Here is a 24,967-nt window from a genome sequence, read left to right on the forward strand (position 1 = left end):
CATACCCACAGGCATGTGCCCACTGAAGCAAGGCCTAGACAGAGAAGAGCGCTGGTGTTGAGCCTTGGGATACTCCAGTGTTTAGAAATCTAGACAAGGAACCAACCAACCGAGAGTCAGCAGCCATGCACCCAACTAGTACACTAGATGCCAAGGCAATGATATGGCATCCCTGAAGTTTTCAAATGCTCCTGAAAGATCAGGTAGGATGAGAGTGGAGAACTAACCATCGGCTTGGGCAGCAAGGAGATCATGAGTGATCTTCACAAAAGACCTTTCCGTGGTTGGGGCAGCCTCCGTGGTACAGGATGATCACTAGATGGATTGGAAGGAGAGGAGGAGTTACGGTGATGGGACCCTCAACCTCTTCTGGCAGCTGTGTTGTCAAAGGTAGGTGTACAGCCAAGCGAGGTGGCTGTGTTTCCTTTCCTAAAGACACCGGGCATGTTTAAGGCTAGTGCAGCAAACGGGAATTGGTGGTGCAGGAGGGGATAGTTGCAAAATTCATAAAAAGGCATCAGAGATGCAATTCAGGGCACAAGAGCAAACAAAGGGTAGGTTTGGGACAGAATCACGATCCATCGCAGCACGGAGACGGCAGAGGGAACACAGAAGCAAACCGTCCAAGAACTCTGTCCAGGCTTCAGGGCGCCGCCCTCCTCACAGAGGAAAGGTATCATCTACAGCGTCTTTTTAACAAGTCCCACCTGGGGGCTCATTTTCGCTCGTTATTAGGTGTTTCCACCGTGAGCTGGACGACGACATCTGGCGGACAGGCCGGCTCCCTGACGACGTATATCAGCCCCCCGGCGCCCCACTGCGGAGACTGTTCCCCCGCTGTCACCGTCCCTCCGGCGGGTGGGTAGAGCGTGGCGGGTAGAGCGTGGCCCGGGGAGGTGCCACGCCCCCTCTGGGACCTTTTCTACATCGGGCGACTGCCCTTCCAGCCTCTGCCCGGCCACCCCGATCGCAAACGCTGCACCGCCCCCTACTTCTCCGCCCCCGGCCACGGTTTCCGACGTGGCGCTGCCGAATACGCACGCTCAGCACCCGGGCGCGCGGGGCGAGGGGGGCCGGGCGCAGCGACGTCAACGCGCAGCCGCGGGTGGGCGGGCGAGGCTGCGCCACGTCGGCGCAGGGCGGCCCCGCCCCCTCCCGGAGACCACGGCTCGCCCCCCGCGCTGCCTCGCCGCCCACGCGCCTCCCTCGTCGCCCGCGCCCACGCTCCGTGCACACTCTCCGCGGCCCTCGGAAACGCGGTGGCACCATGTCTTCACCTCCCGAGGGAAAGCTGGAGACGAGAGCCGGACACCCGCCCGCCGGTACTGACTCAATCCCACTTTCTCTCCTGCCGCGGGTGGCGAGGGCGGGCCTGGCGGGGAGGCGCGACGTGTCGGTTCGGGGGCTTCCAATGACACGCGTCCCCGCGCTGCCGAGACACGTTCGCTTTAAAGTGTTGGAAACTTCGCGAGCTGCGGGAGTTCCGTGCAAATTAGAATGCTTCGTATAAGTCCAGTTGCACAACTTCCGAAAAAAAGTTTGGGCGTCGAACTTAGAAGGCACAGATGTTTTAGAAAAATGAGTAGCCAAAACAATGAAAAATCAATGTTTTTAATGTCACGGTGATGATGAATTGTAGGGTGACAGTATTTCATACCCACAAAAAAACCAAAGGAGCGGAAATGATTTTTATCATTAATCACTCAATGTGACTCCCCTCCGCCCCCAGTTTCTTTTGCATCTGGCTATTTCTCAAAAGTGTTGATTTGTTTTGTGGTGTCTTTTTGCAAATCCTAAACGTCTGAGCTAAAGGAAAGAGTCTTCTTAGAAAATATGAATCTAAGCAGCCGCCTTGCTGTTCATACCGCCACCCCCCTTTCTGAGCATAGTTCCTGTTTGCTGTTTTGACTGTCCAAACTGGCCGCTCTCTATTTCTGCTCTCCTTTGGGATGGTAATCCCATCAATATGGAAGGACACTGGGATTGAGTCAAGGGCGGCTGGGGCCCAGAAGCTGAGTCACGTCAGCGTGGGGTTCTTGTAGGGTCTTCATTGCACACGTTAGTGTTTCAAACTCTAGTAAGAGAAGCCTTTAGCGAAACATGGCTGCTTTTTGTGGCACATTTGTGCCACCTTCTTGTTATAGTAAATATCCCCATAATCTCATCCGCTGTCCCCACTAAAGGACACTAACTCTCTGCCTCAACCCGATGAATACAGCAGTTCTTTAAACATGTTGCATTCCAGACGTAGGTAATATTTTTCACTGGTGAAAGAAGCTGTCAACAACAAGAAAGCTACGTGGCAGTAAGGAGAAAATGGCTAGCATGGGGCATTGACAGACACGGGGTTTTAGAAAATAGTTACACTGTAATGGAAAGGAGATTTTGGGGGCTGTTGTATTGTGTTAGTTGAAAAAAAAAAAACACCTCAAAGGGATTTCCTTTAAAGATCACTCTGGCCTTTAATTCCTACCCAACGGGGCCACGTCCAGCTGCCTGACAACGTGGGCAGCACAGCAGAAAAGAACACCTTCATTTACACTCACAGCTGTGGACCTGGCAGTAGCAGTCGGCCCATGGCTTCCGTGGCCCTGGGCAATGAGTGGCATTGAAGTTATTTGTTGGAATGATACCCAATCAAAAGAGCAGTAATTAAATTGCATATAAAGGTATATCCATATGGAGATTTTTAAGACCAGGTATACACTGTACATATTAACTCCCTGGGAGAAATTTCATGAAGGACTCTGATTTCTTTCTGAGTTGTAGACAGCCAGGTGTTGTGAATTACAAATTACATTGCTTATTTTTGTCCCAAGGAGCCAATTTTATTTGTGCTGGTGCAACAATGAATTTGGGTTCCAAGTTTTGAGATCCATAACTTTTCTCGAGCTCAGTTTTCCTAATCTATGAAATGGGAAGTTTGGGCCAGCTGGGAAAGTCTTCCTCCAGGAAAGTTGCAGGGCAGGACTGCCTTTGCTGCTGTTCAGCCCTGTTCCTTCCGTCCACCAGGATTGGCGCCCAAGGGCAGTTACTCAGGTGACTCAGGGCAGGTCTGTTAGCCTTTGGGGCCCCAGTCTAGCAGGAGCCACTTGGGGAACTGTCACTGTCCTTCGTTTTTCAAGACGGTCATGCTCAGCCAAAGCTGGAAGGAGGCCCTGGCATCCAGGCCCGGAGGTGCCATGAGGGAGGTGCCTTTTTCTGAATGTGGTATTTTACCACCCAGCACAGCCTTCCCCCGGTCACAGAAGCCCCTGTGGGAAAGCTGTTTTTGGCAGAAGGCTCACGGTGTTCTTGTTTACTCTGGCATTGTTGAAGAGTAGGCATTTCTGCAGAGTAGATATTAAAAAAAAAAAAAGGCAACCCACTATAATGAATAATCATCAAGGATAGCCTAGAGCAGAATTCATAAATCAAAATTACAGCTGTAAAAATTTAAGGAATGCCTTCGTTAAGTGCTTAAGTCGGATAACAATGATTTGTGCTAAAACCCTCAATCGGAAACAGTAAAATGCTCTTCTGTGACTTCATGTTCTTTTGTGTTTCCGCTTTATCACCGTCTGAACTGGGTGCCCTCCTGTGCATTCCCACTACATCCCCATTTTTTTAAGGTCACACCTTCCTTCAGCCGTCAGCCTTTCTCTTCTTCTTGGTTCCAGGGCTGGGCCTTATTGCTATGTTTATTCCTCAGGGCCAGCACAGTACTTGGCACAAGATTCCCAATAAATAGCTCCTGACCGAGGTTCTCCAGAGCCTCTTACCACCCCTCACTTCCCTCAGAGCCTCTTACCACTCCTCACCTCCCCCACAGCGTGCAGGGCTAGCAACTTCCCCGTGCCTCTAACTGCCTCCACGGAGTCCTAACAACGCGGGTCCGGCTCAGCCAGTCGATGCTGCATCTGACAATTAGGCCGGTAACTCAGGTCTGCTGAGTGTTAAAACATGTTGGTCACGGGGAAGGAAAAATAATTTTCCCTGTACCTTCCAGGGTCTCAACTGGGACCCCCCTGTAATAAAAGACAGATTAACAAGAGAAAAACAGAAGTTTACTAATATCCGTACCTCCTCTATTTGTGGGGGAAACCCAAGAAAACTGAGTACCTCCCTGAAGTGGCCCACGCTATCCCCTTAAATACCAACTTCAGCTAAAGACAAACGAAGAATTGGGAAGGCCAGTTACTGGAGGCTCCCAGAAAAAGCACCGTAGCCAGGAGGAGGTTGTGCTGCAGATGTAATTTTCTCTCCCGATTTAGAGCCATCCTTCTCTTTCCTGGTACTGAGCAAACATACATGGAAATTTCCCTTATAAATGTAAATGTCGCTCACTTGAGGGTAACTTTTGCAAGATTTTCAGAGCTTTTCCTTGTCTGCTGTTTCTTGGTCAACTCAAAATAATCCATATGCTGAAGAGGCATATTTTGAGGTGGCATATTCTGCTCCCTTCACTGGGACAGTTCTGTCATTTAAGTAGTCCTTACAGTTGGGATAAAGAGAACCGCCCCATTTTAGAAACCAGCTGAACCGTTGGGAGTGTCTACTTGCCAACTCCCCTGAGCCAGGGACTTCAGAGGCACCCGTCTGAAGAGCCTGTGCCTTAGGAACCTCCTCGGCCCTTTCCAGCAGGGTACTCCGTCACTGCCAGGTGCCTGCCCGCAGGTGTGAGATGAAGGAGGCTGTTGGCAGAGGCTTCTGAAGATGGGAAGAAAGGTGCTGTGCAAATACTCAGTCCGGCTCCAGGGCGAGGCGCTGCCCCTCGTCCCAGCAGCGCCCTGTTGTCTGGTCCTATGTAGGTAATCAAGTCTTAATTATCTGAGGCCTCTCCACTGCCCTCAACTACAAAAAACTACAGTGATGTGGGGTGAGACTGTTTGATGTATGAGTTAGCACAAATACAGATTAGCAAAGTTAGAATTAGTGAGGCTCTGTTGCATCGAACAGCAGCACATGTGTTCTCCAGCCTAAAACAGCTGCACTGTTACTCATTTCTGCCAACATCTGTGAGTGTGCCAGTGATGTGGATAAAATCTCTTTGTTAAATTTATTTTCCTGGCCCTGTTCCCCTCCATTTCCCAGGGGAACCAAAACCGTATGTCAGTCAAGTTTCCATAAATCTAATATTGTGATAGCTTTGGGCGTCCCTAATTTTATGTATGGTTTTCTTTGAAAAAGTAGATTTTCCATCCCTTCTATAATTGAGTCAAATGGAAATATAAACAGGGTTGTATTTATTGAAAGTAAAATGGGAAATAGAATGCTTTTTTGGTAACTTCAAAAGAATTGAGTTCTCTGTTACATTAATCAATCCCTCAGTCATGAGTTCAGGTTGCACTTAAAAGTGTGTGGGTGATAATTCTCCTTGAATTACCTCCTGCAGGAAGCTTTTCAAATTGCCTGTCCACTCTGATGCTAGCAATGGAAGACTGATTTGTCTTCCATTGTATTGGCCATACAGTCACAGGTTTGCTAAGCAGACCCCCAGTGTCCTCAACCCAATCCCTGATCAGTGCTTGAAGGGTATGGAAAAGAGATTTGCTTTGGCTCGGGACATACCAAGAAAAAAAGGAGGCGGGGGGGCCCTTTTAGTCAATGCATTTTTTCAAAAACTTCCAGTCAGGGTGGAACAGGGCATTTCCAAGCAGACTTTGGATGTCCCTCTGTTCTCTAGGACTTAGGTCCATCCTCTGTGGGTGCTCTTTCATTTCAGACAAGGCCCCGTGCACGCTTACTGATTTGGGGACTGCTGTCCCCTTCTCAACTTCAGAAATCATCTTGTTTCTATAGGGAATATTCACTTTTGTGTAAACTACTATGAGTTACAGTTACGTGAAAAGTATAAAGTACTATGTAGTCACAGTTTTATTAGTAATAGAACTCACCATGGTAACAGACCAAAATCTCAGCGGCTGAACAAATCAAGGTTTCTCTTGTCCTGAGCAGCCCTCCGAGAGGAAGCAGCCGCTGCTGGCCTGTCGTCTCAGCGCTTGGCCTCGTCAGAGGGACAGTGAGTGTAGATCATGGTACAGGGCCTCATGGCGACGCCTGTGAGTTGCATGTGTCACCGCGTTACTTTCTTGTTTTTTTTTAAGCAGAGTAAAAGTTTTATTTAAAGTTACTTAGAGAGAAAGAAGTGCAGGCGACCTCAGAGAAAGAGGAGAGCCCTGAACAGTTGGAGACAAAGACTTTAAGATTAAAAGGTTACACACTTAGAAAGTGTGGGCAACCTCAGACAGAGGAGCACCCTGAGAGGTTGGGGGTTCCCCCTTTTTAAAAAATTATTTTATTAAGGTATTATTTATATACACTCTTACAAAAAGATTTCACATGAAAAACAATGTGGTTACTACATTTACCGATATTATCAAGCCCCCACCCATACCCCCATTGCACTCACTGTCCATCAGTGTAGTAAGATGCCACAGATTAACTATTTACCTTCTCTGTGCTACACTGTTCTCCCCGTGATCCCCCATACCATGTGTACTAAACATAATACCCCTCAGTCCCCTTCTCCCTCCCTCCCCACCCGCCCTCCCACACCCGTCCCCTTTGGTAACCACTAGTCCCTTCTTGGATTCTGTGAGTCTGCTGCTATTTTGTTCCTTCAGTTTTGCTACATTGTTATACTCCACAAATGAGGGAAATCATTTGACACTTGTCTTTCTCTGCCTGTCTTATTTCACTGAGCATAATACCCTCTAGCTCCATCCATGTTGTTACAAATGGTAGGATTTGTTTCTTTCTTATGACTGAAGAGTTTTCCATTGTGTATATGTACCACATCTTCTTTATCCATTCATCTACTGATGGACACTTAGGTTCCTTCCATATGTTGGCTATTGTAAAAAGTGCTGTGATAAACACAGGGGTGCATATGTATTTTTGAATCCGAGAAGTTGTATTATTTGGGTAAATTCCAAGAAGTGGGATTCCCGGGTCAAATGGTATTTCTATTTTTAGTTTATTGAGGAATCTCCATATTGCTTTCCACAATGGTTGAACTAGCTTACATTCCCACCAGCAGTGTAAGAGGGTTCCCCTTTCTCCACATCGTTGCCAGCATTTGTTTTTCTTAGCCTTTTTGATACTGGCCATCCTAACTGGTGTCAGATGATATCTCATTCTGGTTTTAATTTGCATTTCCCTGATGATTAGTGATGTGGAACATCTTTTCATGTGTCTGTTGGCCATCTGAATTTCTTCCTTGGAGAACTGTCTCTTCATATCCTCTGCCCATTCTTTGATTGGGTTATTTGCTTTTTGGGTGTTGAGGCATGAGAATTCTCTATATATATTGGATGTTAACCCCTTGTCGGATATGTCATTTACAAATATATTCTCCCATACTGTAGGATGCCTTTTTGTTCTGTTGATGGTGTCCTTTGACATACAGAAACTTTTTAGTTTGCTGTAGTCCCATGAGTTGATTTTTGCTTTTGTTTCCCTTGCTTGAGATGCGTTCAGGAAGAAGTTGCTCATGCTTATATTCAGAAATTTTTGCCTATATTGTCTTCCAAGAGTTTTATGGTTTCATGACTTACATTCAGGTCTTTGATCCATTTCAAGTTTTACTTTTGTGTATGGGGTTAAACAATAATCCAGTTTCATTCTCTTGCATGTAGCTGTCCAATTTTGCCAACACCAGCTGTTGAAGAGGCTGTCATTTCCCCATTGTATGTCCATGGCTCCTTTATCATATATTAATTGATCATATATGCTTCGGTTTATATTAGGGCTCTCTAATCTGTTCCATTGGTCTATGGGTCTGTTCTTGTGCCAGTACCAAATTGTCTTGATTACTGTGCCTTTGTAGTAGAACTTGAAGTTGGGGAGCATAATCCCCCCAGCTTTATTCTTCCTTCTCAGGATTGTTTTGGCTATTCAGCATCTTTTGCGGTTCCATATGAATTTTAGAATGATTTTCTCTAGTTCGTTGAAGAATGCTGTTGGTATTTTGACAGGAATTGCATTGAATCTGTAGATTGCTTTAGGCAGGATGGCCATTTTGACAATATTAATTCTTCCTATCCATGAGCATGGGATGTGTTTCCATTTATTGGTATCTTCTTTAATTTCTCTCATAAGTGTCTTGTACTTTTCAGAGTATAGGTCTGTCACTTCCTTGGTTAGGTTTATTACTAAGTATTTTATTTTTTTTAATGCAATTGTGAATGGAATTGTTTTCCTGATTTTTCTTTCTGCTAGTTCATTGTTAGTGTATAGGAATGCCACAGATTTCTATGTATAGGAATTGTTAGTGTATAGGAATGCCATTAATTTTGCATATTAATTTTGTATTCCGCAGTTTTGCTGATTCAGATATTATATCTAGTAGTTTTGGAGTGGATTCTTTAGTGTTTTTTATGTACAATATCATGTCATCTGCCAACAGGGACAGTTTAACTTCTTCCTTGCCAATCTGGATGCCTTTTATTTCTTTGTGTTGTCTGATTGCCGTGGCTAGGACCTCCAATACTATACTGAATAGAAGTGGGGAGAGTGGGCATCCTTGTCTTGTTCCCAATCTTAAAGGAAAGGCTTTCAGCTTCTTGCTGTTAAGTATAATGTTGGCTGTGGGTTTGTCACATATGGCCTTTATTATATTGAGGTACTTGCCCTCTATACCCATTTTGTTGAGAGTTTTTATCATGAATGGATGTTGAATTTTGTCGAATGCTTTTCCAGCATCTATGGAGATGATCATGTGGTTTTTGTCCTTCTTTTTGTTGATGTGGTAGATGATGTTGATGGATTTTCAGATGTTGTACCATCCTTGCATCCCTGGAATAAATCCTACTTGATCATGATGGATGATCTTTTTGATGTATTTTTGAATTGGCTGGCTAGTATTTTGTTGAGAATTTTTGCATCTATGTTCATCAGGGATATTGGTCTGTAATTTTCTTTTTTGTGGTGAGTTTGCCTGGTTTTGGTATTAGAGTGATGCTGGCCTCATAGAATGAGTTTGGAAGTATTCCCTCTTCTTCTACTCTTTGGAAAACTCTAAGGAGGATAGGTATTAGGTCTTCACTAAATGTTTTATAAAATTCAGCGGTGAAGCCATCTGGTCCAGCAGTTTTGTTCTTAGGTAGTTTTTTGATTACCAGTTCAGTTTTGTTGCTGGTAATTGGTTTGTTCAGATTTTCTGCTTCTTTTTGGGTCAGCCTTGGAAGGTTGTACTTTTCTAGAAAGTTGTCCATTTCTTCTAGTTTATCCAGTTTGTTAGCATATAATTTTCATAGTATTCTCTAATAATTCTTTGTATTTCTGTGGTGTCTGTAATGATTTTTCCTTTCTCATTTCTGATTCTGTTTATGTGAGTAGACTCTTTTTTTTCTTGATAAGTCTGTCTAGGGGTTTATCTATTTTGTTTATTTTCTCGAAGAACCAGCTCTTGCATTCAGTGATTCTTTCTATTGTTTTATTCTTCTCGATTTTATTTATTTCTGCTGTAATCTTTCCCTCCTTCTACTGACTTTGGGCCTTATTTTTTCCTCTTTTTCTAATTTCATTAATTGCAAGTTTAGACTGCTCATATGGGATTGTTCTTTCCTGAGGTAGGCCTATATTGCAGTATACTTTCCTCTTAGCATGGCCTTGGCTGTGTCCCACAGATTTTGCGGTATTGAATTATTGTTGTCATTTGTCTCCATATATTGCTTGATCTCTGTTTTTATTTGGTCATTGATCCATTGGTTATTTAGAAGCATGTTGTGAAGCCTCCACATGTTTGTGGGATTTTTCATTTTCCTTGCATAATTTATTTCTAGTTTCGTACCCTTGTGGTCTGAGAAACTGGTTGGTACAATTTCGATCTTTTTTAATTTACCGAGGCTCCTTTTGTGGTCTAGTATATGATCTATTCTTGAAAATGTTCCATGTGCACTTGAGAAGAATTTGTATTCTGCTCCTTTCGGGTGTAGAGTTCTGTAGATGTCTGTTAGGTCCATCTGTTCTAATGTGTTGTTCAGTGCCTCTGTCTCCTTACTTATTTTTTGTCTAGTTGATCTGTCCTTCAGAGTGAGTGGAGTGTTGAAGTCTCCTAGAATGAATGCACTACATTCTATTTCCCCTTTTAATTCTGTTAGTATTTGTTTCACATATGTAGGTGCTCCTGTGTTGAGTGCATAGATATTAATAATGGTTATATCTTCTTGTTGGATTGACCCCTTTATCATTATGTAATGTCCTTCTCTGTCTCTTGTGACTTTATTTGTTTTGAAGTCTATTTTGTCTGATCCAAGTACTGCAACTCCTGCTTTTTTCTCCCTATTAGTTGCATGAAATATCTTTTTCCATCCCTTCACTTTTAGTCTGTGTATGTCTTTGGGTTTAAAGTGAGTCTCTTGTAGGTAGCATTTAGATGGGTTTTGTTTTTTAATCCATTCAGTGACTCTATGTCTTTTGATTGGTGCATTCAGTCCACTTACATTTAGGAGGATTATCGATAGGTATGTACTTATTGCCATTGCAGGCTTTAGATTCATGGTTACCAAAGGTTCAAGGTTAACTTCCTTACCTAAGAGTCCAACTTAACTCTCTTAATACGCTATTACAAACACAATCTAAAGGTTCTTTTTTTTCTCTTCCTTTTTCTTCCTCCTCCATTCTTTATATATTAGGTATCATATTCTGCACACTTTTTCCGTCCCTTGATTGACTTTGGGGATAATTAATTTAATTTTGCATTTGCTTAGTAATTAGCTGTTCTTTTTTTACTGTGGTTTTATTACCTTTGGTGACAGCTATTAAACCTACAGAACACTTCTGTCTATAGCAGTCCCTCCAAAATACTCTGTAGAGATGGTTTGTGGGAGGTAAATTCTCTCAGCTTTTGCTTATCTGAAAATTGTTTAATCTCTCCTTCAAATTTAAATGGTAATCTTGCCAGATAAAGTATTCTTGGTTCAAGGCCCTTCTGCTTCATTGCATTAAATACATCATGCCACTCCCTTCTGGCCTGTAAGGTTTCTGCTGAGAAGTCTGATGATAGTGTGATGGTCTTTCCTTTGTATGTGATCTTATTTCTCTCTCTGGCTGCCTTTAATACTCTGTCCTTGTCTTTGATCTTTGCCATTTTAATTATTATATGTCTTGGTGTTGTCATCCTTGGGTCTTTTGTGTTGGGAGATCTGTGGGCTTCCATGGTTTGAGAGACTGTTTCCTTCCCCAGATTGGGGAAGTTTTCAGCAATTACCTCCTCAAAGACACTTTCTATCCCTTTTTCTCTCGCTTCTTCTTCTGGTACCCCTATAATGTGAATATTGTTCCATTTGGATTGGTCACACAGTTCTCTCAATATTCTTTCATTCTTAGAGATCCTTTTTTCTCTCTGTGCCTCAGCTTCTTTGTATTCCTCTTCTCTAGTTTCTATTTCATTTATTGTCTCCTCCACCCTAATCTGCTTTAATACCCACCATTGTGCTCTTCAGTGATTGGATCTCTGACTGGAATTCATTCCTGAGTTCCTGAATATTTTTATGTACCTCCATGAGCATGTTAATGATTTTTATTTTGAAATCCCTTTCAGGAAGATTCATAAGGTCGATGTCATTTTAATCTTTCTCAGGAGTTGTATTAATAATTTTACTTTGAACCAGGTTCCTTTGGTTTTTCTTATTTGTGTGTGGCGCCCTCTAGTGTCCAGAAGCTCTACTTTCTGGAGCTGCTCAGTCCCTGAAGCAATGTCTGGGGCCGCAGGGGAGTGATATTGGTACCTGAGGGGAGGAAAGAGCTATTTTTTGCTTCCTGACCACTATGCCTGTCTCCACTGCCTGAACCAGTGGGCCAAGCACACAGGTATAAGCCTCTATGCTTTGCATTTGTAGTTGCTGTAGACAGGTCTTGCCTCTAGCTGGCCTAACGCCAGGGTAGGGTTTGCCGGTTTGCAAGCCAGGTGGGGCTGGCCAGGAGAAAGGTATAGTATGCTGCCTGTCACAGAGGGGGTCCTTGGAGCTGTGTAGCCAACCAGGGAGCTGGCGCTCCTGCAGATCGTGAAAGCTCCCAATCTGCTGGGCAGAGTGCACCCAGACAATTTTGTCTACCTGTCCTTTCTCCTGAGCAGTAAGCTCTGTGCAGTCCTGGCCCCTTTAGCAGCCCTCTCGCTGTTAGGAAGTATCTCAGACTGCCCACCTTTCTTTTGTCCCAGAGCAGCTGGATATGGATCCCTGTTTTCCACAAGCGGCTGAAATCTCAATCTCTCCAGGAATTCTGCCTGTCTTAGCTTTCCAACCCCCTAATCACAAGAGTAGCATGCAAGCACCATGAAATGTAGGTTTGTGCTCTCAGAGCAGATCTCCGGAATTAGGTATTCAGCAGTCCCAGGTCTCCACTCCTGCTGGTGAGCTGGGGTGGGGGAAGGGCTTGGGTCCCTCTGGCCACGGCTTTGGTATGTTACACTGTTTTGTGACGTTTATTCTTTTCTCCAGGTGTATGTAGTTTGGCACAGTCCTCTTTCCTATTGCTCTTTCAGGATTAGTTGTATTAATTATATTTTTGTATGTGGTTTTAGAGGAAGCCTCTGTCTCACCTCTCATGCCGCCATCTTTAATCCTCCACCACGTTACTTTCTTATGGCTGCTGTAGCAAAGCCCAGCAGGCTTAGAGAGAGCCCTAAGACAATACAACATAGTTATTTCATAATCCTGAAGATGAAAAGTCCAAAATGGGTCTTAGCAGGCTAACATCAACTGGTCTGCATGCTGGGTTTCTTCTAGGAAGATTCTGGGGATAATCTTTTTATTTTCCTTTTCCAGCTTCTCACATTCCTAGGCCCCTTCCTCCAACTTGACAGCTGGCAATGGCTGGCCAAGCCTTTCTCATACTGTGACCGTGATTCTTCTGCCCCCCACTTTCACATTTCAGGACCCTTGTGATTACAGTGGGCCCATCTGGATAAGCCAGAATAATTTCCTTATTTTAAGGTCAGCTGATGAGCAACGTTAATTCCCCCTTGCCATATAGCCCAACACATTCACAGATTCCAGGGATGAGGGCATGGACATCTTTTGGGGAGAAGGGTGCATTATGTCTACCAGTCTTGTTCCCCCATACTTGGTCAGGAGCCAGTTAAACAGCCCCAGCCCGAATGCACTGGGATTGGTGTATGCCTAGCCAGTCTCTGCCTGTCCACCAGCCCCAGGGCCAGGCTTCACTGAAGCACCTCCAGGCATGGATCCTGCTTCCTTTGGACCTTTTGAAAGGAGCCTTCCCAAGCTCAAGGATACCTCGCATTCCTCAGCTTTGGCCCAGTCACCATGCAGTCCATCCTTGGGGTCACAGCCCAGTGGTGAGCTGGAGCATGCACTGCTGTGGAAGGCAGCCTGGCCTACTAGTTCGGATCCAAAGCTCCATGGCCCTGGCTGACCTGCCGTGTCTCTGAACTTCATTTCCACCCCTGGAAAATGAATGGGGTTTCCCCTGTGGCATTGAAGGGCCTTCCCACCTTAGCAGTCCAGGATGCTAAGCACAGAGTAGCAGTTTCCCTCTTCCAGAGCTTTCTTAGAGATAAAACGGGCAGGGGTGCAAGCTCAGGAATTCGGCAGGGGCTCGTTTCTTAGCACAAGCCTACTGCCCCCCAGTGCCCACGGTCCTAAAAGCTGGTCAGGACCCTGTGTCCTCAGGGCAGAGTTTTCATGGGGTCAGCACCCAGCTCTCTGCCTGACCCTTTATATCTGCCCCACAGCTTTGCACCTCAGAGCCACATGCCTCCATTGATGGGGTAACTTCTTGTTGCCAAAGGATTCTCTCTCCTCTCCCAGTAAAGCCTCCTCTCTGAACTAAGATGGACCACACACCTCCACCCTTTGCCCCCCAGTATCACCGATCCGGGGACTGGTCCAGCTCCATATGCACATGACCCACCTGCTGCCTTCCCTCCCTGAAATTACTGGCTTTACTCCCAACCTGCAGCTCTGGGTGCTTTCTGCTTTTTCCTCATGCAGACAATCTTCTGAAGCTGTCCTCTCTTTTAGGTGGACTGCTTTCTGTGAATCACATTTCAGTAGCTCTTCTCAGGCAGGAACGAAGACCACATGCCCTTGCAGGCGGTGCTCATGTCTGCACTGGGGTTCTGCGGATATCTGTGGCCTGGCTCCGGGGCCGGGTGTCAGCCACCCTGGGGAGGCCCTTCTCATGCCCTACTCCACTTCCAGCTGTGGATCTTTCTAGCCTGCTACTGAGCACAAGCAAAGAACGAGGTGTCAGTGATTCCCACCCAGCCAGGCACCCTGACACCCAAGGGGATGCTCTGCCTGTAGAATATGCCAGCAGTTACTTGCTCAGTATTTGCTTAGCAAGCAAATTCTGACCACGGAGGATGCTTCCTCCTGTCTTCGCCCCTGAGGCAGAAAGCTGCTCTGCAGAGAGCTTTTAATGCCAAAGGCATTTTCTCCCCTGACTAGGTGGCATAGTAAGCAGAACCTGCATAGGCTGTCACTTTGTGTTTCTCTAGGAGCAATTACTGATGCCACCTTTCCTGGAAGGTCCAAGCAAGGAAGGCCTGTCGGGGGTGGCTAAGGGTGCTGGCTGCCAGAGTCAAATCCAGGTCTGTTCTTGCCAGTGCGTGGCTTGGTGCCCCTGGCTCTCCACTCCGTGCCTCGGCATTTCCTCTGGTATAAAGTGGGATGTCGCATGGCCAGGGTTTGGGGTGGTGCCTGGCTCATAACAGTGGGGAAGAAGGGTGAAGTTGAAGAATCAACCAGGGTCTGTGGTTCTCCAGAAGCTTCCTCCCTTAGATGGTGCTGTCCTGAGGATAGTGCTGATGATGGCGTGTTGACCCTGTCAGTGGGGCACCTCAGTGATGAGCACTGTACAGGGATCTACTCCTTCATACCCGCAGAGGTCCACCCCTGCTTTACGTAGGGGGAAATGCCGTTAGGGACATTAAAGCACCAAGGGCTCAAGAACTCCAGGGGTCTTGCCAAGTCCCAGGTGCCAATTGATAGAGCCCGAGTGATAAAGAGACGCTGACAGTTGAGCACTTGTCTGGTGCAGGCACCTGTTGGACGTCCTTCACACATGCTCACCACTTAGTCCTCAGCAGCCCCCTGGGGAGAGACCTGGTCACCCTTTCTTCACAGATGGAGGACCTTGAGGCACGTGTCAGCACCTTGCACACATACACACACACACACACACGGATTTGGATCTTGCACACATACACACGGATTTGGATCTTGCACACATACACACACACACGGATTTGGATCTTGCACACATACACACACACACGGATTTGGATCACCACACACACACACAGATTTGGATCTAAGGATCTGACTATGGGATCCATGCCCTTAACCTCAGCACAGCACTTCTGCAAAGATGAATTTGTCATTCTTTAAATTTGAAGCTCTCATTTGAATAACAACCAGCACAATAAAAATCCAAGTTCCTTTTTTCTAATGTCTCATAAAAATACTCATATTTGCAAATAATCCCACAAAGATTTCTGCAAAATTAACTCTGCTTTTGTCTTTTTTACAAGTGAAGAGTTCTAGTGATAGTGATAAAACAATCACAATAAATATGTGCTGTCATATATTTTGGCAGTATTGCAAGTTAAAATGAATCTGTCTCAGCCTTGAGTTATTATTATTATTGCTACTTTTTATTGCTACATTAATCACTGCACATACTGTGAGGGATTGATGAAGTTAATTGTTTTTATAAAGTAAATTAAGTGAAGTGCTGGTGGGTGGGGGAGTGACTGAGCCTTGCTTCAGCAGAGGAGTAGGCAGGTGCTCCTTGCCAGCTGCAGAGACCTGATTCTTTCAGATGTCACCTTGACCTTCACTGTCAATTTTCTTTGTGGTTTGTTGTACAGCTCTCTTTACTTTGAGTCAGTTTATGGAACATCTCTGTGAGTTACAGTTTTATTTTGTGTCTGCCAGGTTGAAACAATTCCGAGGATATTTTTAAATGGTCATCTTTAAATGGTCATCTGTATTAGTTTGCTCAAGCTGCTGTAACGAAACACCACAGAATGGGTGGCTTCAGTGACATTATTTTCTTAACAGTTCTGGAGGCTAGAAGTGCAAAATAAAGGTGCCTGCAGGTCTGGTTTCTCCTGAGGCCTCTCTCCTTGGCTTACAGAATGCTGCCTGCTCTCTGTCCTCACACGGCCTTTGCTCTGTGCACGTCCTTGTGTCTTCCTCTTCTGTGAGGACACTAGTCCAGTTGGATTAGGCCCGCCCTACAGCTTCCTTGTAACTTCATCACCTCTTCAAAGGCTCTGTCTCCAAATACAGTCACATTCGGAGCTTATGAGGGTTAGGGCTTCAACAGATGAATTTGAGGGGACACAATTCAGCCCATAAAAGCACCTTTCATCAGTTCCCAATGGGCACGAGATAAGAATGGGTAAGGAAAATGAATTTAAAAAAACAACATTCAGTAGGACAATTCTTCCAGACTTCTTTCGCCAAAAACATTCATAACTCCCCAAACGTACATTTCTGCAGAGTGGAAAATTATCTTAACGTACCACAGTTTTACTTTCAGTTTCCATTTCTTAAGGTTTGGCAGATTATATGATGTGGGACATCTTGATAAGCCACTTGCAAATGGGTCTTTGTTTTCATTTTTTAAAATCTAAGTGCAAAGCAAGGGAAACCCCTAGGAACCACACCCAGAGAAGAAACTGAAATTCAAAACAGTTAGCATGAGGCTGGGCCCACAGGGGGCAGGGAGTGAGCTGGTGTCTCTTCCTCTTCTTCCGTCGGATGGGATTAGGGCCCACCCCAAAGCCCTTGTTTAGCCCAAGACCCCAGTGTAAAGCTGTGTGCTCAGAGGTCAAACCCTTGGGGCAACGGTGGAATAAATAAATGTGCCCAGCAACACAGTGGGATGGTGACTACCCTGCTTCAGCCTGGATTCCAGATGGAGCAGAAAGTCTCCTTGAGAGTTTATAAATGCAGGCCTGCCTGCACATGGGCTATGAGTTCAGATTTGCACTTTGACAATTCCTGTTGTGAGAAATCTGATGTGAAAAGGATTTCTGGGTGCCTGTACTCGTTTGCAGAAGTATGTCAAAGGGAGGCTGCCTGCACCCCAGGCCCCAAATGATCCCCACAGACAAATCCTCAGTGAAGACAAACCCTCATAATCTGCAGTCACGTGGTTCAAGAGGAAGAATCAGCAGATGAAAACAGTGGGGCTCAACTTCTAGGAACTTGAGATCATAAGATAACTGGATGTACAACTGTGAGACAGGTGTGCCTAAAATGATTAAATATATAAAAGAAACCTGAGAACTGAATTAAGATCCTATCAGGTAAAGATCAGATAAATTTGGGGGAGGGGGAAGGTTCTAGAAATGAAAAATAAAATGACGGGAATAAATATCTGGAGATGGGATGAAAAATAGACTTTTGAGAGAATTACTGAGCAGGATTCTCTCTCCTCCTTTCCAAAGGGGGAATGTCCAGTCCCCACTGAAAGGAGGTGCTGATTGCAGCTGGTGGATTCTAGTTCTGAGCCCAGACCGGCAGACACACACACCATTAGCACAGTCCCTTATTTTACCTGCCCTCTGCTTCTCCTTTCCTGGGAGACTGCTGCTGAGGTCTGCAGGCCATGGAGCAGGCCTTGCCAGCTTCCTGAAGTCAGAGGGCTCACAAAACTCTGCCAGGGAAGTTGGAAACTAATTAACACCAAGTGTGTTAAGGCTGAGGGTGTTTTTCATATTCCCCTTCCTGTTCTTCACTGTCATTAAAACAAAACACAAAAATCTTGTCCTGGACTTTCATAATTCAGCCAGGTCCAACCAAATTTGTAATGCCAGAGGATGAGGCCTGACAAGTTGACTGGGTGGTGTGCTCGGTGCTGTGACAGCACCCGGGTGTGGCCATCCTGAGGAGGAGGAGGAGGAGGTGCAGTGCACCCCCCACCCAGAGCCAGGGCAGTGAGTACAGTGAACACTCTCTGCCTCCTTCCACATACTCACCTGCACCAGGAGGCCACCAGGAGCTGTCTCAGCCCTGTCCAGCTGTTCTAGCACCACCACAAGCTGCAGCTTGGGACAGCAGAACTGAGCTGCTCACTGTTCTGGGGGCTGGACGTCTGAGATCCGGCAGTTCTGTGTCTGGTGAGGCCTGCTTCCTGGCTCACAGATGGCCGTCTTTTCAGTGTCCTCCCATGGTGGAAGGAACAAGGGCTCTCTCCAGGCTCTCCATCAGTACACTGATCCCATTCCTGAGGGCTCCACCCTGTGACCTAATCACCTCCCCAAAGCCCCACCTCCTAATGCCATCACATGGGGGTTAGGTTTCAGCCGCCTCCTTACTTAAACTTCACCTTAGGACTCAGGTCTCACCCCCTTCCTGCAGATGAAGCCTGCAGCCAGGCTTTGAGGGCCTAACTAGTATGCGACCACATAGCTGAGGGCATGGAGGAGCCTGCCGGCCCCAAAGCACATGCTGGTGACCATGTGAGGCTAGCTTTTTGGATATAGGGCCAGCATTTACAGACTATTCTGTGGAACACTATAGTCCTAAAGGATAACCCACATTCCTGGGGTAGGGGTGGGGGTTTTGTGGTAGAATACATTTGGGAAAGATGACATGCTCTGGGCCCCTTATAAAGCTTGCAGCACACACTAAAGGCTGAGAAAATCTGTCTTGAGGAAACCCATTGAATTTGTTTAGCCTAGCATTTTGCACACTTAATAGATCTTAATCTTCTTGTTTGTTTTGGGGGTTTTTTCCTTGTAAAGCAGTATCAGTATATTAGCCATTAAGGAAATACAGATCAAACTGCAATAAGATAGCACTTCACACCCACAAGAATGGCTATAATTAAAAAGATACACAGAAAGTGATGGTGAGCATGGGGAGAAATTGGGACCCTCAGACTGGTCAGAATGTAAGATGATGCTGCAGCTTCGGAAAAGCATTTGGCAGTTCCTCAAAAGGGTAAATAGATGGTTTTTAGGTTACCCATTATTCTACTACTAGGTGTATACCAAGAAAATGAAGGTATATATCTATGTGTCCACACAAAAACTTGTACACAAGTTGTTTATAGCTGCATTATTCATAATAGGCAAAAAGTGGAAATAACCCAAATGTCCATCAGCATATGAATGGATAAATAAAAGGTGGTCTGTCCATATAATGGAATATTATTCCTCCATAAAAAGAAATGAAATGCACATGCTACAATGTGGATAAACCTTGAAAACACTATGCAAAGTGAAAGAAGCCAGACACCAAGGCCACATATTTGTGGTTCCATTTATGTCCACTGTCCAGGATAGGGAGATGTAGGTGACTGGTTGCTACAAGCTGGAGGAAAGGAGGGATAGATCGGGGTGTGACCACTAATGGGTAGGGGGTTTCTGTTTGTGGTGCACTCTGCATGGGCGAATTGTATTGTGTGTGAAGTATATTCAATAAGGCTGTTTTGAAAACTGAGTTAGCATCTGCCAACTCTAAGATTTCACAGCGCAGTTCAGGAAAGGCTGCCACAGAAGCCTGGGCTGCCACTTGAGTGGGCTCTGACTGTGGCATAGCTGCTATCCCATGTCACCTGTGGCTGTTTCACCCTATCCATAGTATCAGCAGTATTTGAGAAAATACCACTGGGCAGGGATTATGTAGGACCTTGTTGCATCAAGATGTGCAGAACCTAAAGCAAGCAGCCACTTTCTCCACATGGTTTATGCTCTGGTTATGCCACTGCTCTTAGGAAATACTTCCAAAGAGACCAAACAACTAAACAAGAGCCTTGGAAAGTTTCTAAGTGGATCTGAAAAAAAAGATAGCCCTGAGTGCTGTGTCATTTTGAATCTCCCCTGAACAGCCTAATCTTCTGTAGTTAATAATTGTCACTGCCAGCTTATCTGGACTAACTTGTGGGGCAACCAAACACTTTGAAGCTCGTGCTGCTGGTCCTCGGGTGGTCCTGCTTCCGTGTTGATCATACCCCTCCTCTGTTCTTGTTTTAGTGAAAGCTGGTGGGATGCGAATTGTGCAGAAACACCCGCATTCGGGAGATGCCAAAGAAGAGAAGGACAAGGACGACCAGGAATGGGAAAGCCCCAGGTGAGAGCATTCTGGTCACTCTGGAGCGCATTTCATGAGTAACCATTACTGTTACACATTAACGTTTGCTCTCTTTGCTGCTTCTGATAACTCTGGGGCTGTGTATTTTTCCTCTCCTAATCAATGAGGTGGGGGTTCTGTTCCCAAACACAAGAAAAATAGCCCATCTAGACTGCGTTCTCTTTCCCGACGACATCTGAGCATATGCTGTCAATCTGGGCAATGGCCCTCAACTTCACTGCAGTATTGAACACAAACTTGAGACTTTGGCAAATGCCCCTTGCCCGAACCTCTGCAGTGGGCCTGGCATTCTCTATAGCTGTGATAGAGTGCTAGTGATTTGTTAAATGTCCATTAGCATCTGGATCCTCCAGATTCTTTAGTTAAATCTAGTATTAGCGAGGCCACACCCTTTAAATGCTCAGGTGTCCTTAAATGACACCTCTCCTCCCTGCCCCCGAGTCCCAGATAGCATGATTCCCTGCTGTCCCCCTATCAATTAACTGTTTCCCTTGGAGATTTTGATGGCAAGCTTGGCTCAAGGACCTTGACACATATCCATTTCCTTCCACCTTGTAGTACACAAATATGCCCCACAAATGCACATGCCTGTCAGCTTGTCCACATAGAAGAAAGTGAACACCAAACCTTCTGCCGTACAGCTTGTCCCCAGAGAAGGAAAGAAAGTGTGGGAAGGCTGTAGAAAGCAGTTAAGCTATATTTCTTTGGACCAGGTGCAGTATTTCATGTCAGCCCAGTCGTCCTGAATAGTGGGTGGTAATCTCTCCACTTTACACATGGGAAACTGAAATCCCAGAGGCTATAAATCTGCCTTAGTCGTGTGCCTTGTAAGCTGATGGAGCAGGAATTTAAGCCCAGGAATCGAGGACAAGAGTGTGTGGGCCTGTGGTCATTTTCTCCACTAGGAAACCTGGGATGCCCTATCCAGTTGTTTGCTTGAGAAGGATAAAAGAGACTGAGAGAGAAAGCCTTGCCTGGAAAAAAATCCCAGAAAATTAATGAGACATGTCTTTCTGCATGAGTTTAAGTGGAGTAAGGCACAAATGTCTATTTCCCTGTGGAACACAGTGTCAATACAATAAGAGATGATAATTTATTAGCATGTTTAGAAATAAGGACAGAACAGCCATTTGTTTTCTATTGATTTTTTTTCATGAGGTGAAAGATAGTGTTTGTCCAAGATGCACTATTGAAATAAATATGCCAGAAGATGAATGATTGCAGGAGGAAGAGCCAGCACCCCAACACTAGATTTTAGCATCTTACTCACTGTAAAGGATTCTTCTCTGTGGAACCAGGTATTTGAAGCAGGCTGACTACAGGATAGGGTTTGCATAACACATGAGCAAGGGTTTTTTGTTGCCTGCAGCCAAATTGCTGTAATGTATTCCTTCCGGGTGTGTAGTTCTTGTCCTCCTGGCTTTGGTTCGCTCTTCACTGCTGTGGGTTAAACCACTTGTCCCACCGTTGAGAAATGGGGTGAGCCTCTGCGGACTCTGAAGCTCCTGACATATGTTGCCAGCACAGCTCCTTCTCAGCCCCTGCACCAGGCTTGGTGCTCGTCATAGTTCACTCCCGCCACCCTGTCCTGGCGGGCTGGTGAAGTGATCACAGTGCACTGCCATCGCTGATGCTCTGGAGGATGGGGAGCCTGGCCCTGTTCTAAGTGTTCTGTCCATGTTGACTCTAGGATCCTCATAACTGCTCTAGTTACTGTCACCGCTGTTTCGTAGTTGGTTACTGATTATTATCCCCATTCCAGATCACTACTTCCCCTTCAGCAGCTCAGAGAAGTGAGGTGACTTTTCCAAGGCCACACAGTGAATGAGTGGCAGGCCAGCCTCCAACACTGGCAGCTGAACCCAGATCCCCACTCTTAGCATTAGGCTGTGCTTAACAGTTGAGTGTATGTTTTGTGCTGGGAATCTACTAAGTGCTTCATATCAGGTTTAAAACTCACACCACCTGTAAGCTGGTATTACTCTGCCCATTTTAGAGATGAATAAACCAAGGTTTGGGGACGTTATCCAGCCCAATGATACATAGCCAGTCAGCAATACCTAGCCAGTAATGATTTATAGCTAACACATTAATTATATTAATTTAATGTACTACTAGATTTGCTAATAAAATACGTTTTTAAAATAAAATTACTGATTCTTGGGTTGCTCATAACCGTTTCCATACTCCTCAAGCCCATAATCCCACCTATGCAGCCTCATCATCAGTGGCTGGTCTAATTATCAGGGTTCAACAACGTTTCAGGGGACTAGGATGGTTTTATTTCACATATGGAAAGGCCTATTTATTTGCAGAATTTGATCAACATTTAATTATTGTCTTGGAAATGTCACGACATGTGACTTCAACATCAGCATTATCCTAATCCTAAAGTTTTATGTTTTTACATGTTTTGATCCAAGTGTTCTCTGGGTATGAAAATAAGTGCATAGTCTCAGATGTCATTTTCCTCCTTAGATACACGTTTGCAAAGCTCTTTGCTTTCCTTCCCAGATTTTTAAAACTGACTTTCATTTACTTGGTGGTTCCTGCCTCATTAATCTGAAAATCAAATACTGATTACAGAGAAAAATGGACAACTGGAGCATTAAAAAGGTTATTTGAGCAAACCCCCCCAAAACACAACTTTTACTTGTAATTGTTTTTCTTGCTAATATTAATGCTGCTCTTACTCCCTTTAGATTTGTACCAAATGATTTCCTGTGCTGCCAAGTTACTTGAGATGCTATATTTTAAAGGGGGGTGGGGGTGCAGCAGTAGCAGAAATTTGAAAATGTTGCCCAAGAACAACTATCAAGCTGAATTCTAGTTACCTGTGGCTCTTCATATCCAAGAAGAGGAATGGGCTTCATTATTAGCTATTACTTTCCTGACTGGCTGCTAGATTCTGTCTCAGAACTGACCCAGTTAAGGGAACCAGTGGTTTTCCTTAAAGACTTTTGTTGAGTGTATTGAGATGATGTGCCCTGTCTCACTAAGTAAAGGAGAAATTGCAGACACAGAATGGACTTCAGAAGTCCATAGGATTCACTAAAGAAAAACAGTTACGTGCCGAGCATGTATTGCGTCCCTACCATGAACCAGGTTCAGTACTAGATATTAGGAAGGATAGGTGAGAGGGAGAATAAACTAGAAATGGAAGGTTTGGTGTGGACTGGGATGGGGTGGGAAAGGGGTGGAAGGAAGGGAGCGGGGAGGGGGTGATAATGATGCAGAGGGTGCAGCCCTGCCCTGGGCCTGGCTCTTCCTAGGGCTCTGACTTAGGACCTCCTTACTGGTTCCCATAGAAAAACAAGCGCGGTTCAAATTCAAATCGCCCCGCAGGTGGGAGAGACCCAAGATGAATCCAGACTATAACAGATGAGCCCCATTGTAATGCTGCCCCTTGAAAGGAGTGGGAAAGAAAAGACCTCACCTAAGTAACTTTGGAAAACTGTATTTTGACTGGGTTCTATAAGGCTGAAGACAAAAGGCACCAAAACTACATTAATGCTATATCCCATTACTAAATGTGTTTTTTACAGGGTATGGCTCAACAATTCTGAAATTGCTTTATGTATATATACTAGGATTAAACAAATAAGTAAATATATGGTGGATAACAAGAACCACATTTCTCACTGTCAGAAAGAGGTGTTCGGCAGCTCCCACTATCAGCCTTGCCTCCCTGAGACTCATAGATCCATGGCATACCCTGTAGGCAACTTGGGACATGAGTGAAATACCACAGCTCGAGTACCAGCAGGGAGTGGTAAAAGGAACCCATAGGCCTGTGGCACCTGGACAGCAGAAAGTTGCCAGAGCTGGGGCGGACCCCCCATCCCTACAAGGCAGCCGGGTCTGCTGGTGGTGCAGATGGCATCTGCCAGCGGCTGCTGAGGGAAGGTGAGAGTGTGTCTGCTTCTGAGCCTACAGTCCGTGCCGAGGGCAGACCTCCTCCTCCATGGCTGTGCAGAGGCTCAGAGGAGCCCTCTCTTGTTTCCCAGGGTTGTAGTGAACAGGACTTCCTGCCAGGCTTGCTCCCTTCCCTGTAGAAGCAGTGGAGCAGATTCCTCGAACTGCCAGAACAAAGAGCTGCAGCCAGGGTGGTTTAAAGAACAGAAAGTGTCTCTCAGTTTGAAGGCCAGAAGTCCAAGACCAGTGTGACAGCGGGGCGGCGCTCCCTCAGAAGCTCTAGGGAAGGACCTGTGCTCCCCTGGCTTCTGGTAGCTCCTCGGCTGGTGGTGGCATAACTAACCTTCCCATGGCTCCTCCCTGTGTATGTCTGTGTCCAAATTTCCCCATCTTATCAGGACCCCAGTCATACAGGATTAGGGACCCATCCTACTCCATTGTGATCTCATCTCAACTGATTGCATCTTCAACAACCCTCTTTCCAAGTAAGGTCACATCCTGAGGTCCTCGGGGTTAGGACTTTAACATAGGGATTTGTGGGGGGCATAGTTCAACCCATAACAAATAGACAGCACTTCGTGCCAGTAGGCAACTGGTTGGCAGTGCCCAGCCCTGTTGGCATACCAGCGCAGTGGTGGCAGAATAGTTTGTTAGCCACAGGGCTTACATGGCAGGTGACTGCACCGTGTGCCAGTGCTGACTGTTGCCCAGGCTGAGCATTGCAGCCGTCACCCATCCTGACCTGGTGGGTGCTCTAGACCAGGAATGTGACCGAGACTTTGATCACACAACCCAGCAACTTAAACAGTTCAGTGCCTGCACCTCCAGTGCATGTATACTCATTTTTTAAATTATACATGTGTGCTTTTCTACCATTATATAAATTATAAAATGTATACAAGTGCATATTAATGTATTAGATAAAGGTGAAATAAGCAGTATTGTTAATGTCTTGCTGATCATGACTTTATATTGTCATTAGTGAATGT

The 24,967-nt window shown here is 45.4% G+C and overlaps 1 protein-coding gene across 1 annotated transcript in view; it reads left to right on the top strand.

Moving 5' to 3' along the window:
* The first annotated feature begins 1,148 nt into the window (after positions 1-1,148).
* Positions 1,149-24,967, top strand: part of DAP (death associated protein) — a 67,857-nt gene continuing 44,038 nt past the window's right edge. Inside the window, exons 1-2 of the mRNA XM_036896677.2 lie at positions 1,149-1,322; positions 19,946-20,042. Of these exons, the coding sequence (XP_036752572.1) occupies positions 1,268-1,322; positions 19,946-20,042 (152 nt within the window). The 5' untranslated portion in view covers positions 1,149-1,267. The remainder of the gene's footprint in view (positions 1,323-19,945; positions 20,043-24,967) is intronic.

Source organism: Manis pentadactyla, chromosome 2, assembly GCF_030020395.1.
Source record: "Manis pentadactyla isolate mManPen7 chromosome 2, mManPen7.hap1, whole genome shotgun sequence".
Classification (NCBI taxonomy): Eukaryota; Metazoa; Chordata; class Mammalia; order Pholidota; family Manidae; genus Manis; species Manis pentadactyla.